At 33.1% G+C, this 18,753-nt stretch overlaps 1 protein-coding gene across 2 annotated transcripts in view; it reads left to right on the top strand.

The window, feature by feature from the left end:
• Positions 1-2,001: 2,001 nt before the first annotated feature.
• Positions 2,002-18,753, top strand: part of LOC127711239 (uncharacterized) — a 38,760-nt gene continuing 22,008 nt past the window's right edge. For both annotated transcript variants that reach the window (XM_052217229.1, XM_052217228.1), the window contains exons 1-8: positions 2,002-2,146; positions 6,287-6,474; positions 7,027-7,107; positions 11,906-12,028; positions 12,596-12,762; positions 13,356-14,099; positions 14,485-14,616; positions 15,944-17,389. In XM_052217229.1, the coding sequence (XP_052073189.1) occupies positions 2,142-2,146; positions 6,287-6,474; positions 7,027-7,107; positions 11,906-12,028; positions 12,596-12,762; positions 13,356-14,099; positions 14,485-14,616; positions 15,944-17,389 (2,886 nt within the window). In that variant the 5' untranslated portion in view covers positions 2,002-2,141. The remainder of the gene's footprint in view (positions 2,147-6,286; positions 6,475-7,026; positions 7,108-11,905; positions 12,029-12,595; positions 12,763-13,355; positions 14,100-14,484; positions 14,617-15,943; positions 17,390-18,753) is intronic.

The following is an 18,753-nucleotide window of genomic DNA, read 5'->3' as shown; positions in this document are numbered from 1 at the left end:
TACTTGCATGTTACCCTTACTAAGGCTTCCATTTCTTAGACGTTCCGGCCATGGTGGTTATTGAAAAGGAACCAAGATACAACAAAAAACTCTAAGAAAACATTCCAACCACCAAGTTCGGTAAAAAAAAAGAAAAGGTTCTTTTTTAAGTTGACGAAGGAAGCCATGTGAATGCATTAGCTCTTGAACACGCGGCACATTGATACAAGTCAGCTTTAAGAAAAAATATCATCCATTTGCATTGAACACATAATTTACCAACTGTTCACAAAATCAATTTAAGTAAATAAAATATCTGCATTTGTTAATATCCAGATTAATAAATGCATCTGCTAAGTGTTCTTAGATAAGATCGAAAATTGTCCATAAAGATTTTTAAGTCTCTCTACAAGGTAGAAAATACATGCATGTCATCGTCAACCAGCCCAATTGACAAAATTGGCAACTATCATATACATCGAGGCACCGTCTGTAATTTCCCTAAACTACTAATTTTTCATTCATATCGACGAGACGATGGTTTAAACTTATAAGATGGAAAACTTTTAACGTCTATCTTGATTTTTTGGATACAGAAGTTAGATACAATATACAATTTAATTTTCATATTTTCTTTCTGTGTATATTTTATTTGTATATCGTCCAAGCACACCAAGCTTTTTCTTTGTTTAGCTCAGTTAACTCACATATTGCAGGATCTATGCTGACTTTTTTGCTGGAGAGTATGGTCTTCGAGTAAATTGTTAAGATCTTTCTACCATCTTACATTGTATATATGATATTTTACATTCATTGTATATGCATTATGCCTGATCTGCAGTATTTAACAATCTTCAGGTGAATAGCGATCCTCAAATGTTGACAAAAACAACTTTGTACCCACTTACTTCAAGGACGACCCAATACGATTAAAGTTATGATCATTCGTAACTCACACACTCTTTGTAGCAAAATCACAGATCAAGAATTTGTACAGTAACACTCACTATAAAAATCAGGGGGAGGGGGGCAGGGTGCCAGGGCCCTCCCTTATGGAGCAACATTCATGGTTAAGGTATATACATTTTACATGTCCCACTCCAAGATTGGTTTGGGTGTCCCGCCCGCCCTTTTTCAAAATCCTGGATCCGCATTTATATTTTAATTATATTGAGGAATAATCGTATTTGAATTAACTGCCGATGATACCATGCCGATTTATTAAGTATCGGAGTACTAGTCATGACTACGTAACTGTATTATTTTAAAAATAAATGTTAAAGACTTTTAAACTAACCGAAAGTTTTAAAAGGGGGAAGGGGCTAACGGATTCCACTGGGACTGGTGGAAAGTGGTTTCTAGAGATAATTTTGTCGATCTTTACGTAAGATAAAAAACAAAATAAAACCCAAGAACTGTGGGGTCTAGAACCGCCAAAGCGAAACGTTCATGTATATATCCATTGCCAGTGAAATAATATTTGATTTTCTTGGCCTAAAAGAAACGATGGAAGAGTATTCTAAACGTGTCTTACTAATCCAACATAATTTAAGGTAATCCTTCTGAAGACTTAATCTCAGTAATAACTGTGACATTTCTGCAAAGATTCTCACCAGATTTGATCAGATTTCAAAGAATAACTCTGAAGATACTGACAATCTCAGTTTAAGTGAAAATTTACTTCATAAAAATATTATTTGAATTAATAAAAAACTATGAATGAAACCCCAATTTACAGTTGATTATGGTGGCATTCAAGTTTAACTTTTAAAACACGTTATATCGAAATATTAGTGAGAAATTAATAAATCTAAATGAAATTGATACCACATACGGAAAATAATTTTTACCTTAAATGCCAGTAGAGTTATCGCTCGTTGTACGGAAAATTTTAACATATCTGTTGGCCACGCCTTCTTCAGGTAAATCTCAGGTAAAACTAGCAGAACCAGTTTTTTAATATTTGAAAGACTTCCCATTTAAGCTATTGATTATATTCTAAAAATAAAATGTGAATTTAGCATACGGTTGACTTGGAATAAACTGTATAATTTCAATACACAGGGTAGGGCAACCCGTATTATCATATAGGGGTCGGGATCTCCAGCTAAGGGATAATTAGTTCGTATGAAGAAGGGCCAGCAGAAGGCACCTTTATCAAAATGAGGTAAGTTATAAGATCTGATCATAGCATTCGAATTATACGTAAATACGCTTTTACTTGTTCCACGATGTCAATGTTTACACCGGGTGTAGTCTTTCGTTGTTGATTAATTTTCAGTTTGTTTAAAACAAGTTCTGTTTGAAATTTTAAAATATTAATTATCTTTTAATGATCCGATTGATTAATGCAAATCGTTACATTCAAAACTTTATAGAGGTTGTGACCACTTACTCCAATCTGATATAAATTTACATTAAAAATATTTGGAATTAGGGGGAACGATTACAAAGTGCAAATAATTACTTGTAAATAAAAAGCTAAAGCATTCTTGGTATGCAACTTTTCTGGGTACCTGATTGTTAATTGGAAAATGGGAGATTTTAGAGACGTCAATATAGCTCCTTATTCGGTTTTCGATTAAGCATAAATCAAAGCTTAACCATATAAAAAATAAATAATCCACCTTTTAAAATTAAAAAAAAAAAAATAATAATACATATAATTGGCAGATAAAAGTACAAAACAATGATATAAAGTTATATCATTAATGAATATTTAAATTTAGATAGTATTTAGGCACAGCAGAGTGTACGGTGTTTTAATCTTCACAGCTGACAACCAAAACAGTTGATTAATTTCACCTAAAGCCATTTTTACAGTTACTGAAATTGCAAACTCGCCATAAAAAGAAAGTTACTAGATTTTGAGGACCCTTAAACAATTATGACACTTTAAGTTGAAGCACTATTGTTGTTCTGAGAAAGTTATGCCATAGAAGTCTCACGTCGATGCAACCATTGAAGCTTCTCATATATGAGGGTCTGGATAGTGGGGTCCTTAATCTGTATTTTCTAGATTTGAAGGAAATTTTTCTTTATGTTTAAAAATAACGCTTGAAAATGTTTTTATTATTAACCTTTTCTGTGATTAGATGATTTCTTAATTCTGTACATCGTTCATTTCTGTAACCAGCATTGCATGACCTTATTCTTTTTATGCCCCACCTACGATAGTAGAGGGGCATTATGTTTTTCGGTCTGTGCGTCCGTTCGTCCGTCCGTCCGTCTGTCCCGCTTCAGGTTAAAGTTTTTGGTCAAGATAGTTTTTGATGAAGTTGAAGTCCAATCAACTTGAAACTTAATTTGAATCTGTATTTTCTAGATTTGAAGGAAATTTTTCTTTATGTTTAAAAATAACGCTTGAAAATGTTTTTATTATTAACCTTTTCTGTGATTAGATGATTTCTTAATTCTGTACATCGTTCATTTCTGTAATCAGTATTGCATCTCCTAATTCTTGTTATGCCCCACCTACGATAGTAGAGGGGCATTATGTTTTTCGGTCTGTGCGTCCGTTCGTCCGTCTGTACCGCTTCAGGTTAAAGTTTTTGGTCAAGGTAGTTTTTGATGAAGTTGAAGTCCAATCAACTTGAAACTTAATTTAAATCTGTATTTTCTAGATTTGATGGAATTTTTTCTTGATGTTTAAAAATAACGCTTGAAAATGTTTTTATTATTAACCTTTTCTGTGATTAGATGATTTCTTAATTCTGTACATTGTTCATTTCTGTAATCAGTATTGCATCACCTAATTCTTTTTTTTCTCCAGTTTTTCTTTATACTTTTGTATCCCATCATTATCTATTCTTTATATAGTTTGCTCATTTTTCTCTATTCACTATTTCTTTTGCCCATAACAAATGGTTTGGGAGTATTAAAGCATCTCAAAAGTGACACATTCTACAAAACTTACCAAGAAGGTCATCAAATGTGTATAATTATTTTGTGACTTTAAATTCAACCAAAATTCATCAATATTTAACAAAACTGTTGTAGCGGTTAAAATCTTAAAAAAAAAAGTTTTCTTGACAGCATGAACATTTCTTTACCTTCATTAAAATTCTTTTTACTACAATTTCAAATCTGTCTATAGAAATAATGCTTATCTTATTTATGATTGCATATCACACTCATAAGGACCAAATATTACAATGAATCAATACATATATAAAACTACGGAAACACTGTTTTTTCGGGAAATAATGAAACAGAGGATACCAAATCAACTTACGTTTAACACAATGCCCGACCAAGAATTCCAATGCAAGAGAAAGCTTTACAAACAGGGAACACAGAAAAATCAAAGCTTTGGCTCCTATAGACAGACCTAGCTGAACTTATATTTTTTCGGATTGATTGTTGGTGTTTAACGCCACTTTCATCAATATTGGCTATATTTTGGCGGTCAGTCCTTTTTTATTGGCGGAGGGAGTCGGAGTGCCTCGAGAGAACCGCCGATCTTCGGCAGGAAAGCTGGCAATCCTTGTCAAATAAGATCGGAGTCGAACGCACCTGCTACAAGCGGGGTTCGAACTCCCAACTACAATGTTGTCAGGCTTGGTTTAAATAATATTTTATTCAATAAATCAAATCATGATAATATATAAAAGATAATACATTAGAAACAATTGGATCCAGAAACAAGCAACCTTGCTTATTTTAATCTGTTCAGGCTTATGAATTTACCAAAGTCTTAACAATTACAGACTTACAACATATAAACTACACATAGTATACATAGAATATCAGAAGTAAGTATGAAACATATTAAAACATTTTTAGGCACTAAATATGAATTTACCCAAATTACATAGCTCTCTAAGATTACTCGAACTCTTTAATTGTATATACCGGGTATCTATACATAGAAGGTTTTCTCCAATAATAAGGTTTGATAAAATAAGATCTAAGGCCTTGATAAGTGCGACATTTTAAAATGAAATGTATCTCATCCACAATGTTATCCTTACAAAACCTACAGATATAAAAATAAGGAGATGTGGTATGATTGCCAACGAGACAACTATCCACCAAAGTTCAAATAAAGTGGATGTAAGCAATTATAGGCAACCGTACGGGCTTCGACAATGAGAAAAACCCATACCGTATAGTCGGCTATAAAAGGCCCGACATGAAAAATATGAATCAATTCAATTGAGAAAACTAATGGCCTAATTCATAAAAAAACAATATACGAAAAACAAATATAACAGACGTCAACCAACGAAAACCACTGAACTACAGGCTACTGACTTGGGACAGGAATATACAGAATGTGTCGGGTTAAACATGTTTGTGAGCGCTCAACCCTCCCCTAACCTGAGACAGTGGTGTAACAGCACAACATAAGAACAAACTATAAAAATCAGTCGAAAAAGGCTTAACTCATCAGATTGATACAAACAAAAACATCAAACAAAAACACAGACAGGACGTGGCAGGGGATATATCCATCCCTCATCCCTTACAACAAAAATACACTAAGTACAGAACTGAGAGTACTTGCATGAAAAAAGTTTTAGGCAGAAATAAACTGAAATTGATCCAATTTACAAAAGATTCATAGAACTTACATTTGAATGATTTTTACACGTCTTATAAACAACTGGTATTGGTTAATATTGTAAACTAAAATTTTGAACCATATATCTATAACTTGAACTTTTAACTAAACTACCCAGTTGGCTGTCAAAATCTTGCTTCAGACAATCAAAAAGGCGCTGTTAAATTATCAGGCCGTGTGCCTAGATGATTTTGGCAATTGTTTTTATGCTTATTTTGTCGTATAGCTCTTCAAGTTTTTATACATCCTTGGCTTTCATTTTTTTTTAAATTGAGCTTTCCTGATTAAAGTAAATCCAGAAAAGCGCTTCAGACGTAGAAAATTTATAAAGATCTACTATCAATCCATACAATATTAAAGTCAGATTCATTGGTTTTCCAATTGGTCATGAATTTCACTTGTTTCCTGAAGTTTGTCTTCCTCTAAAACATTTCAAAACCACCCTTAAGGTTTTCTATGTGCATTATGTTGAAGCTGAAATTTGACTTCAAGTCAGGGTAATATATTGTCGACACTGTTGGTGGCAGCAATCTATTCTGCCCAGACCCTGGTGAGACAGCTGACTCATTCAGACACACGTGCTCGTCTTCCTCTACAAACAAATAAAAGTCATCCTTAGTTTTTTTATGTCCATTATTTGATTTTTCATGGTAAATATAATCTTCTTCCTCTACAATACAAATTAAATTCATTCTTAGTTTTTGTATGGTTATTATATTAATGTTGATATTTGACTTTCAGGGTATATATATTGTCGACAGTGTTAGTAGCAGCAATATGTTCTGCCCAAACACTGGTGAGACAGACTTGCTCCGACACACGCTCTTCTGTAGATGTACAAATGACCGGGGCAAATGCTGTGATTGGTGGATTATTTGAGATGAGAACGTCAATTCTTGGTGGATATGCATGTGGAGAGCCCCACAAAGGTCTTTACTGAGAAAAAAATTAATTTTAATAATCATACTGTAACTTTTCTCTGTAAAATTTTCGGATTGTTTTTTGTTTGTTGTGGAATATAAAGTTTTTCTATATGTTGTAATGACTTTTTTTGTATATTTTGTTACCTATTATGACTGTTTGTTTTGCTCACACATTGTTATAAATATAATGGAATTCTATGCGACTGTCAAACTTTGAGAAGTTGAGCTATAGCTATAAAATCAGGTTTAATCCTCCATTTTCTACATAAGGAAATGCCTGAGAAGTCAAGTAAATGACAGTTGTTTTCCGTTCGTTTGATGTATTTGAGCTTTTGATTTTGCCATTTGATAATGGACTTTCCGTTTTGAATTTTCCTTGGAGTTCGGTTTGTTATTTTACTTTTTTGCAATATGCCAACCCGTGTCCTACGGACACTTCAAAGTTTTTGCAAGGGTTTATTACTCAATTGATGATTGCATGAAAAAAGTTTTAGGCAGAAATAAACTGATCCAATTTACAAAAGATTCATAGAACTTACATTTGAATGATTTTTACAGAACTGATTCAAGTTTACGAAGCAGCTAGATGGGCATTACAGAAAGTTAACACCAACGCTATCGTACCTGGTGTCAAGTTAGGTAAGTCGAAAATATAATTCATAGGATGTTTGCCATGATTTTAAGGTATTTATACAATGCAAGGATCTTCTTAAAAGAAATTTGATACGGAAAATGAAATAATAATCTAGTATTTCAAAACTGAGTTTTCATGAGTTGTACAGTTATTGAATTGGCACACAGGCTTTATTTTGTTTGCCCGAACTGTTACCAGAAGCCAAAGACTAGGTCTTAGTGTAAAATAAATCAGCTGTTGTCCGACGAAAACAGTCCATTACCGAACAACTGCACATTTGTCTTCAATAATGTGAGCGTGTCATTACTATTAATTACAAATCAGATCAGATACAAGCAACTGCTCACTGGCATGATGTACATGATGGATTAGTCAGTAAAATCAACATATCATTGTCGCCAAAATCTCTAAAACTGTTGCCCTAGAATAGTGACTTTTAAAAGTTGCTTCAGAAATTATTATGTTGAAACTATATCAAATGTAATAAAAAATGTATAAGAAAATATATATATAATAAAATTGAGAATGGAAATGGGGAATGTGTCAAAGAGACAACAACCCGACCCCATAGAGCAGACAACAGCCGAAGGCCACCAATGGGTCTTCAATGCAGCGAGAAACTCCCTCAACCGGAGGCGTCCTTCAGCTGGCCCCTAAACAAATATGTATACTAGTTCAGTGATAATGGACGTCATACTAAACTCCAAATTATACACAAGAAACTAAAATTAAAAATGATACAAGACTAACAAAGGCCAGAGGCTCCTGACTTGGGACAGGCGCAAAAATGCGGCGGGGTTAAACATGTTTTTTGAGATCTCAACCCTTCCCCTATACCTCTAGCCAATGTAGAAAAAACAAACGTACAACAGTACGCACAGTAAAACTCAGTTTAAGAGAAGTCCGAGTCCGATGTCAGAATAGGAAACAAAAGAAAATAAACAAAATGACAATAATACATAAATAACAACAGACTACTAGCAGTTACTGACATGCCAGCTCCAGACCTCAATTAAACTGATTGAAAGATTATGTTTTCATCATATGAATATCAGGCACAATCCCTCCTGTTAGGGGTTTAGTATTATACCATCATAAAATATATGAGGAGAACATAACCCGTGTCATGCCAACAACTGGTTTTAGAATAAATATGTTTAATTCCGATGCAAAGACCCTATAAGTGAATCATTATTAAAGCCAAAATATGCAATCTTTAATGACCTGACAACAGTATCGTAACTATATCCCTTCTTAATAAGTCTGTTTAAATGTTTTGTTAGCTTTTGAGGTGAATACTGACATTTTTGTGCTTTGTAAAGAATATTACCATAAAAGATTGGATGTAAAATACCCGAACGTTAAGATGTCTGCATGTTGAGTTATATTTACGAATGATATCCTTATACCGATGATAAAATTTAGTAAATGTTTTGACTAGTTTATGATATCGAAAACCCTGGTGTAATAATTTTTCAGTAATACATAAATTTCTCTCGCTAAAATCTAATACGTTGTTACATACACGAGCGAATCGTACAAGTTGAGATATATAAACATCATAAGATTGTGACAAGGGAACGTCACCATCTAAAAATGGATAATTAACGATAGGAAATGAAAAATCATCTCTTTTATCATAAATGTTTGTATTAAGCTTCCCGTTAATGATATAGATATCAAGATCGAGGAAAGGACAGTGGTCATTGTTAGTATTAGCTTTATTTAAAGTAAGTTCAACAGGATAAATTTCTTTAGTATACATACTGAAGTCGTCATTATTGAGAGCCAATATATCATCCAAATATCTAAAAGTATTGTTAAATTTTTGTATCAGATGTTGTTTCGATGGGTCTTTGCTGATTTTAGTCATAAATTGTAACTCATAACAATACAAAAACAGGTCCGCAATAAGTGGTGCACAGTTAGTCCCCATTGGAATTCCGATAACTTGACGATATACGGAATCTCCAAAGCGAACAAAAATGTTATCAAGTAAAAATTCAAGGGCAGATATAGTATCAAAGCATGTCCAATTGACATAGTTCTTATGTTTGTTGCTACTAAAAAATGACCTAAAAGAGTTTGAACATATGTATTCGCATTCCGACTTTTTAAATGCCCATTTAATTAGGTGTGTGAATTTTTTCTTAATAAGAATATGAGGCAAAGTGGTATATAGGGTAGAAAAATCAAAACTTTGAACAGATTCAAAATCACCAATATATGCATGCAATTTATCAAGTACTTCCAACGAGTTTTTGACACTCCAAAAGTAGTTAATTCCACTATTTTCAAAGGCCTTATTTGAACAATTTATTATCAGGTTTTTGATTGTACCAAGTGTACTAGTAAGTAGAATAGACAATTTAGTAGTGGAACAATGACTTGAAGACGAAATAAATCTATATTTGTAAGGTGATTTGTGTAGCTCGGAAGCCAGTACATAGTTGGTACTTTCATTGTATTTGGTTCTGCTTGTAAAGAAGTAGCTAATAGTTTATGTTTGTTACAGATATCGTTTTCTGAAAATGAACTCAGTTGGAATGTTGGTGAATTCGTGATTTCCTTTTGCAGAACCTCAATGTAAAATTTACGTCAAACTATAATGATATTATTAGCAGCTTTATCCGCCGGGACAAAAACAAATTCCTTGGCTAGTTCTTTTAGTTTATGTTTGATACGAGAAATAGGATTTTTATGGTTGTTGTTAAGAGTAAAATGTTCTTTAAAATGTTGTATACGTATATCAACTATCTTCATTACTGAATTAAAAAAAGAGTGCAAAGATTTTTTGTCAGCTTTTTCCCGTTTTATCCATTTCAAACAGTAAGCACGAAGTGAGTCGTGGATGAAATTACGACACTCATTCCAATTAATAATTGACGGGGGACGATATTTAGGTCCTTTACTGAGGAATGATTTTAACTCTCGGTCGCGAACGATGTTAAGGTCTCCTGTTATAACATGGGAAATGGGGCCATAAGTGTATTCGGAATTACTACAATTACATGACGGAGGTGTATTTTCACTGATATTTACATCTTTACAGACTTGGCTATAATTAAACACAAATTTACGGGTAGATTTCTTGTAAATATAACAAATAAGAGGGAGTTCAGTAATATCAAAATATCCAGGAATTTGTTCTTTAACAGAATGGTCGTTAAAAATACCGGCAATATTTACAAAATCAAAACCTTTATTGACATACTTTATTTTAATAAAATGTTTTTTATGATCTTCAGGGCGATCAATTTTGGGAAACAGTTTAGAATAACAATATGCCATTATAATTTAAACGATTTCATACTTAGGACTGCAATATGAAATTGTGTTGCAATCCTCTAAAATTTTATTTAATTTATTTATAGGTAAAGAACAGAGCTTGGTTAATAGATAATGTCTGCCGTTGTTTTTTGAAATAGAAATTAGGTCCGAAATATTTGTATGGTTGGTCCGAAATTTTCTTTGATTGCGATTTTTTCTACGCCCATGAGAACGGTTTTTACGAACAGTTTTAGAAACTATATCCAAAATGTTAACAGAATCGGTTGTTGATATATTACCAATTCCCATGATATTATTAAGACCGAGAGGGTAGACTGTCTGTAATTTTTTAATCCAATTTAATTCAATTATTTTCCGTGATCGTACAAACTTTGAATGAGATTCACCAGGCTGCTTATTTACTACTTCTAAAGGTTGAACTGTTAAATATTTAATAGGATAATTGTGCTTTTTAAGATGTTGATAAATGATACTTTTGAATTTATTGGGTCTTTTAAAACGATACAGGTGTTCTTGCGTGCGTTTAGATAAATATCGTCCAGTTTCACCTACGTACTGAATACCGCATCCCGGTTTGTTTCATGTGAGTAAATAAATAATACTGTTTGTTTTTCAAGTTATATCAGTTTCAAAATTTAAAGAAAATGTGCGACCATTAAACGTGGACCTTACCGTATTGTTGGTGGAAAGACGGGGACATGTAAGTCATTTTTTGGCATGACACTTATCGATAGAAGGGTAACCACGATTTTTATTGTTAAAAATGTTAGCAATGGTAGTATTTTTAGATAAGCGATTTTGAAGATTGAGACGTGTAGATACCCTTTGAACGAGTTTAGTATTTAATATTTTTCCATTTCTAAGCTTCATATTTGTATTTTGTTATGTGGATTTTATTAGAAAGGAGCAAAGACTGGCGTCCAGAATATGAACCAGCACACAATAAATTGAATTATGTGAATATGATAAAACTGTTCGGCTAAAGACGTCAAACGCTATCCGTCATAAATTACCCGACAAATAACACAAAAGATAGGGTATATCAGGGTAGCGACTGACGTCTGACTAAATAGAAGAATGGGGCTGAATGTGAAATACTACTTTTTGATAAATATTCCTTAAGTAATGAACATAGAGAAGTTCTCGCTCGGACACACTCTCCATAATCTAGTATATTATAAGAGCATAAACCTGAAGCACGGGGAGGCACTCTTGGAATCATTATTGCATGATACGTCCGATAAATACAATGAAATCGATAATTGATACTACCTTAACATAACCGTCAACTGTTTAGAAACACTGTACCTTCCAATATTTGTGTAACTATTGTTATCTTTTTATGTATTATCTACATGCTTAAGTTGGTATTAATCATGTATTTTTCTATAATTTCTACAGGATAACACATTTTATATTAAAAGGCAAGTTATAACAATGGTAATGTTAATCTTTTAATATAGAAATATACTTCTTCATAGTGTGATTAAAAAAAAATCTTTTTGTTCACAGGGATGAAAGCCTATGACACTTGTTCATCGGAAGTATTAGCTTTGAAGTATGCCCAAGATTTCTACTCTCGTCTGACTACTGGTCAGTACTCATGTACTACACAGTCTAACCAACTGTACCTTGGTAAGTTTAACACATTATCATTATAAGGAAAGTTTGCAGCTGTAGTATATCTCCCCTCCTTTATATTAAATACATATAATTTCATATTCAATTAAATGTCTTTTATCTAATTTGTGTAGTTCATTTAAAGTTATTACTAGCCTGTCAACAGTCTGAGGTCGTGATTTCGAACCCAGCTCGATCTTGATTGACAAGGCCGTAATGCCACTTCTCTTGCCGATATTCGGTGGTTCTCCCGTGTACTCAGGCCGGCTTCATCCACAAATTGTTGCTAGATATAGCCAATTTTGCTGAAAGTGGCGTTAAACACCAACAAAACAAACTTTACAACTTATTTGTTAAAAACAATAACATGTCAGACATGCAGCTTATTTCTAATCCTAAATCTCTTTTAAATTCGAATATTTTCTTGGTATTACTGGACCATTTGTCGGACATGAAATTTGCTATTGATAATTCTCAGATGTTGGCCTTCATTTTCTAAAAAAATGTCGTGCTTTAATTATTGCACATAAACACTAAATACATTAAAAAACACAAAAAGACTTGTATTGCTTCATTTTCAAGGTTTCCTTGGACCACTGTCAAGCTGGACAACAACTGCAGTCGCTGAAATGGCGGGAAAATTACCAGCTTCTGTTTTGTCACCAAGAGCAATGTCCACTGCGCTCAGTGACACTGCTAAGTATCCTTATTTTCTGAGGACTTCACCGTCATCAAGAGCTCAAGCCAAGGTAGGTTATTTATGCAACAGAAAATAGCAGGTCATTTCTAGTAAAACATTTAACAAAATAAACCTTAGTTATTTAAATAAATTCTGAAGTCTTCGGGATTCCACTTTTCTTTGACATAAATATATTGGTTGCTATAAATTCTTGAGTCTGTTTTTCTTGAAACCGGTATATGAATTCTTTGCTAAATTGTTGTAATTTCTTATCAATCCCCCGTTAAATTATTTGAAACATAGAAATCAATGTTTTTAATAGATAACAATTTACGTATGCTTAAATATGAAATAAGATATGTAGTGCCAAACTTCTTCTTGTCCATTAGTAGTAATTAACATTGTTCCATGATCATGATAATTTAAAGTATTAACATACTGAACTTGGTGAATCGAAGTGCACTTTTGCATCAAGTTTCGAAAGAAATGCCCAGAGTCAAACGTTTGAGCAGACAAATACATGGGGAATAGCTTTACCAATATTTTCTATGGCCTGTTTTGCCGAGAAACTTCAAAGTTTAATTTTCATTGTTGTCAAAGTTCTAAAATTTAATAACATCTGTCGCCGTAACAGACTCCAGCATTATATCTTTATATTTACAGGCAATGATTGAAGTTTTGAAACAAATGAACTGGAAAAGAGTTATGGCAGTTTATACATCAAGTATCTATGGCAACAGTGGATACGAAACCATGGTGAAACAAGCTATGGAAAATGATATATGTATTACTAAAGCGTTGTCCGTTCCAAGCAGCGGCTCTGTTTCCCAGTATGCAGCGCAATTGACAAGTCTTCCGAAATATGACACAGATGTTGCTCTCTTTTTTGGGTCCTATAACGAGGCAAAGACTCTATTCCAAGCTTTAGACACTATTGGTAGCACACCTGGTATTCGAAGCATTCAGTGGATGGTCACCGACATGAATTTAATGCAGGAAACATATTCAAACATTGCACGAGGTGCAATAGCCGTCATGCCACGTGCAACGTTAGTAACACAGTTTAGGGATTATTTTATAAATCTGAACGAAGTTTTAGCTCCTACAGAAAATCCATGGCTAGCAAACTGGTACATGACACAATATCAATGCAAGTTACCAGGTGTAACATACTTACCCTATTCCAATTATACAAACTGTATTACCAAGACGACAAACCAGAGGCGTAATGACTTCAGACAGAATGCTTTTGTAGACAGAACTATCATGGCTGTGTTCGCTTATGCAAAGGCCCTTCGAAAAGCACAAGAAGATCGATGTGGAACATCATTCTCAGGAATATGCCCATCACTACAGGCTTTGACAACATCAGACTTTCACAAGTATTTGAAGGATGTAGATTTTACGGTAATTTTCTCTATTTGTTATTTAATGAGAATGAATGATACATCAAAAGAGCAAAGTTAAACTCAAATTCATCACAGATTAAATGTATATACAAAAAGAACAGAGTCAAGATGATTGCATTCAATTTAGAATAATCTTCTTTTAAAAGGTGGTCAAGCAATAGCTTGCTTACAATTACAAAAATGCCCAAATAAAAATTAAAAAAAAATTAATGATTTCAGAATCATCATTTGAACTCAGAATCATCATTTGAAACACTTTGTAATATCAATTAATGTTAGTATAATGTTTCCTCCCAAGGCTCTCCATTCGAACAATAACTATCCGTTGTTCTTACGTATTTAGAATTTTAAATGTGTGTAAAATTTTCCTTGTATGTTTACAGTTTTCAACATCAGATAATGTGCCAAGTCTGAGTGGTAAACGTGTTGCTTTTGACGAGAATGGTGATTTCATAACTGAAGATTTTACAATTTGGAATTATAATGACAAATCAACAGCATTCGACTTCCACGAGGTAAGATGTATCACCAGGCACAGAAAACCCCCAATAAATTTTGCACCTTAGTGCACACTCTTTCTTTAGAAAAGGTCACTTCAAGAATATGGTAGTCATTTTCTAATCGTCCAGTCTGTAAGTAAGAAGTATTTCTTTTATGATCGCAAATATATATGTATTTACATTATCATTATAAGTGACTTGAAATTAAAAAAAGAAGATTAATTCCAAATTCTTCAGTATTTTTTTTAAATTATAGACGAACATCATTACAAAACAAAACCCCCCAAAACAAAACTTAAAAGACAACAGTCCTCAAAACACAACACAGAAAAAGAGCAATACAAATCCCATCTCAAACCGAGGCTAGGCTCAGTAGTTCAGAAGGGTCACTTTTTTAAATGTTTGGTTTGAAGTTTAGTATATTTGTAATTTCCCATATATTTATATCTTGTTTCTCTCAAATTTTGTGCTACTGGTATATAAAAATGTTAGTTTTATTTAATTTAATAAAAAGTAAGCAAGAACCGTCTACAAGGCTTTTTCTTTTACTTATTGTAGTACAAGATCAATTGAAGACGAGTTTCAATTTTATTAGAATGTAATAAATATGTTGACATTAGAGAACAATATATCCAAAAATATTATTAGAACACCTCTCTACTTACCAATTGATACAATTGTTATCTGTACAAAATATCAAAGAACTAAACAATCTTAGTAAATACTTAAAATAAGAAGAGAAACTACGAGATTAAAATATTACTGCTAATTTTGAACAATTTTATGTATGTCATACTCTGCGTTATACTTATTATTGTACTATGTATAAGAGTGATTTAATCTTAAAAAACGTGTTTAAAATTTCATTATAGTTCTGTGCTTGTGATATGCATAATGAATTTATATATCCTATACGCTGTTCCTGCTTTTGTAATAAAAGTATTATTATTATTAATAACAAGAAAACATAAAAGGAATAACAATTACAGAATTATAAAGGTCCTCCTTCATTTCTGCACTGGTATCATATGGAAACTCCCTTATCAACACAAGGCTCAACCCGAGAGATTATGCCCGGGCCGATATGGAAAAGGGTCATGTTTTAATTTATTTATTACATAACTAACTATAAAAAAAATTTGTAACACATATGTGATAAAACTTGTAATCATATGCTCACCACGAGAAAGTATGACTTAGGAAAACATAACAAACAAACCTAAATTTGCAAGCTTGTGACCAGAAATCATATCAGTTTGAATGCCTTATATACAAAATTTATTTTTAATACATACTTGAACGTATTCTCTCATAAAGTATTCTTTTTATTCATATTTAATAGGTAGGACGATACGAAAATGGTCAACTAGCTTTGTCACTGACCGAAATAAAAATGTACGACAACAACAGAAACTCTCTTCTGACCTCACTCCCGACCTCACCTTGTCCAGCTGAAGGATGTGGGCGTTGTGTAATACCACGAAATACTGTAGAATTCATGTATATGCCAGGAGACCTGGTTATTGCAGGGGTTGTTAGAGGTCATGCTGCCGGAAATGAACCATTATCGTGTGGAGACGTTAACGAGCTACACATGGCTTTCGCTGTTGCTTTTTATTATGCCGTACAAACAGTTAAAACTAAATTTCCAACACTATTGAATGGTGTTAATTTAGGAGGATTGATTGTCGATGTTTGTAATAGCCAACAAACTGGTACAATGTTTTTCAACAATATATTGGCTGAAATTCAAGTTGTGCGAGATAAGAGAGGTCGCATTGTAGATCCTAATGCCATAAAAATAATAACTTCGGCTCTTACAAGTACACAGACCATGCTGTTTACAGACGCAATGAAGGCTTTTGATATTCAAGAACTTGGTATATCTGCCACGGCATCAACGTTAAGTGACAAAATGAAATATCCAAATTTTGCTCGGGTTATTCCGTCTGATGCCAAGCAGGCAATTGCTATGACACAATTTTTCATTAAAAATGGTTGGTCCTTTATTCAGACTATTAACTCTCCTGGTGACTACGGTCGAAGGGCTATTAAAGATCTAAGACAGGCCGCAGTAGAAGGACACATTTGTATCGGAGCATCTTATGAAACGGGAACTGATGGCACAATAGCTGAAATATTAAATAGCATAAGACAACAATCACAAGCTCGTGTAGTTGTTCTATTTATAGGTGGCGACGACAAAAAACTACTATTGCAAGCTTTAAAGGCTATTTCTTGGTCTAAAGACTATGTGTTCGTCGGTACCGATGGCTGGTACAGTCAGATGTTTGTGGGATACGAGGAATATGCTCCTGGCTTTGTGTCATTTCAACCACAGCTATATTCTTTGAGTTCCTTTGAGACTTGGCTCAATAGTATTAATCCCCGGCAAGCAAATGACATTCCAGGCTTTTCCGAATGGTACGAGGAACTCTATAATTGTTATATCGTTGCGGAAAATAGAGGCAAATACACAAACCCGTGTGGATCTTCCAGTATTACTGCTGCTGCTGAATATATTCCAAATGCTTTCATTGGCAATATGATCAATTCGGTCTACCTGTCAGCACATGCTTTGGACAAATCCTTAAAATCGATATGTGGTAACAATTATAATGGTGTCTGTTCTGCTTTCCGTTCTGGGGAATCTGTTTCAAACAGTTTAAAGTCAATATTTAACAACATTTCATTTGTGGCCGAGATCAGTAGTATCTTCAAGGTAGAAGGAATGGAAGGGATGCAAGACTTTGACATCTTCAACTATCAAGGGTCAGGCTTCATTCAGGTTAGTAAAGTTAGTATAGCGGACTATGGGTGTATGCCACGAATGTTGCATTAGTTTATGTTTAACATGAAAAGTAGTATACTTCTTGCATAACCGAACTAGCTAATTCAATATTTTACGTACCATGGAAACACGAACTACAATATTCAACTGTGAACCGAATTAGTAGCCTTGACTTTCTGTCTAAACGAAACTATGTATACAACTAAAGTACCAAACAGTATACTAGTAATATAGTTCGTACTTGTGTAAATGCAATATCTTGCAAATTTTTAATGCAAACTTGACATGGATAGAATGAATGGATATTGAATGCAAGTTTCATGTCTATTTCGAAAGCTTAGGAGGATATCCAGTTGAAATAAGGCAAAGAATCAAATCAAACCAAGGTTCATGTACAAAAACAGGCTTCCAGCCCACAGTACTTTTATAAATACCCAATTTATAGTGCCAACTAATAAGATAATACAAGTTAAGCTAACTTTTATTTAAGAGAAAAACGGTATTCGTAATTGCATTAATCTGTTCCCATGCTTATTGAAAGATAATTATCGTTTTAAAAGTTTTTTTTTAGTGTACCTCTATAATTATTACAATGTCGACATGGATATTTTAACCATCGGCGTAGGTGCATATAATTTTGGATCTTGCAATCGCAACAATATTCTAAATATTTCAGGAAAGATTACAAATAGTTCTGATAAAAGCCTTCTTTTCCCCCCTGCCGTTTTCAATGAAAATAAGGATACAGCTACCTCTTTCATCATTATAAACTATCGATATTTAAACGAGCATTCAATTCCAATGAAATAGGAATCTACCTGAGGCATTCTTTTAGGCTGCTTGGACGATTCTTTATACGGATTATGGTCATGCAGATTCAATTCACAACCAAAAGCATTAAACACTTATAGATAAATCAGTAATTTACAATATAATAATACAAAGTCGGCTCTAATTTAAAAAATCAAATGTCTCTCTAAATATGCATGAACTATTTGCCACTGGCATTAAACATATTATTTTCAAATGACAAATTGTTTCTACAAACTTTTTACTCTAATTCACTTTTACTAAAAAAATAACCTTTCAGTTAAATAGAAAATACTAATGATAAACACTACTAATATAGACTAATTAAGCTACAACCTAAGTAAATGAAATCATCAAACCTACAGAACTTTTACTATTTTAATCAAACAAAAAATAAAATATAATGCAGTAACATGAATTATAACGGATAAGCTAAATGTTACTAAAGCAAATACATCCATACATTACACTAGATATACACATCTTTTGAAACTTTATGTGGCATACCAGTACAAGACTTTATGTTTTAGGATGTTATGATTTGCATATAC

The sequence above is a fragment of the Mytilus californianus genome, unplaced genomic scaffold, assembly GCF_021869535.1.
Source record: "Mytilus californianus isolate M0D057914Y unplaced genomic scaffold, xbMytCali1.0.p SCAF_8, whole genome shotgun sequence".
NCBI classification, from domain to species: Eukaryota; Metazoa; Mollusca; class Bivalvia; order Mytilida; family Mytilidae; genus Mytilus; species Mytilus californianus.
Note: the sequence above shows the minus strand (reverse complement) of the source record. Positions and strands in the feature narration are given on the sequence as shown.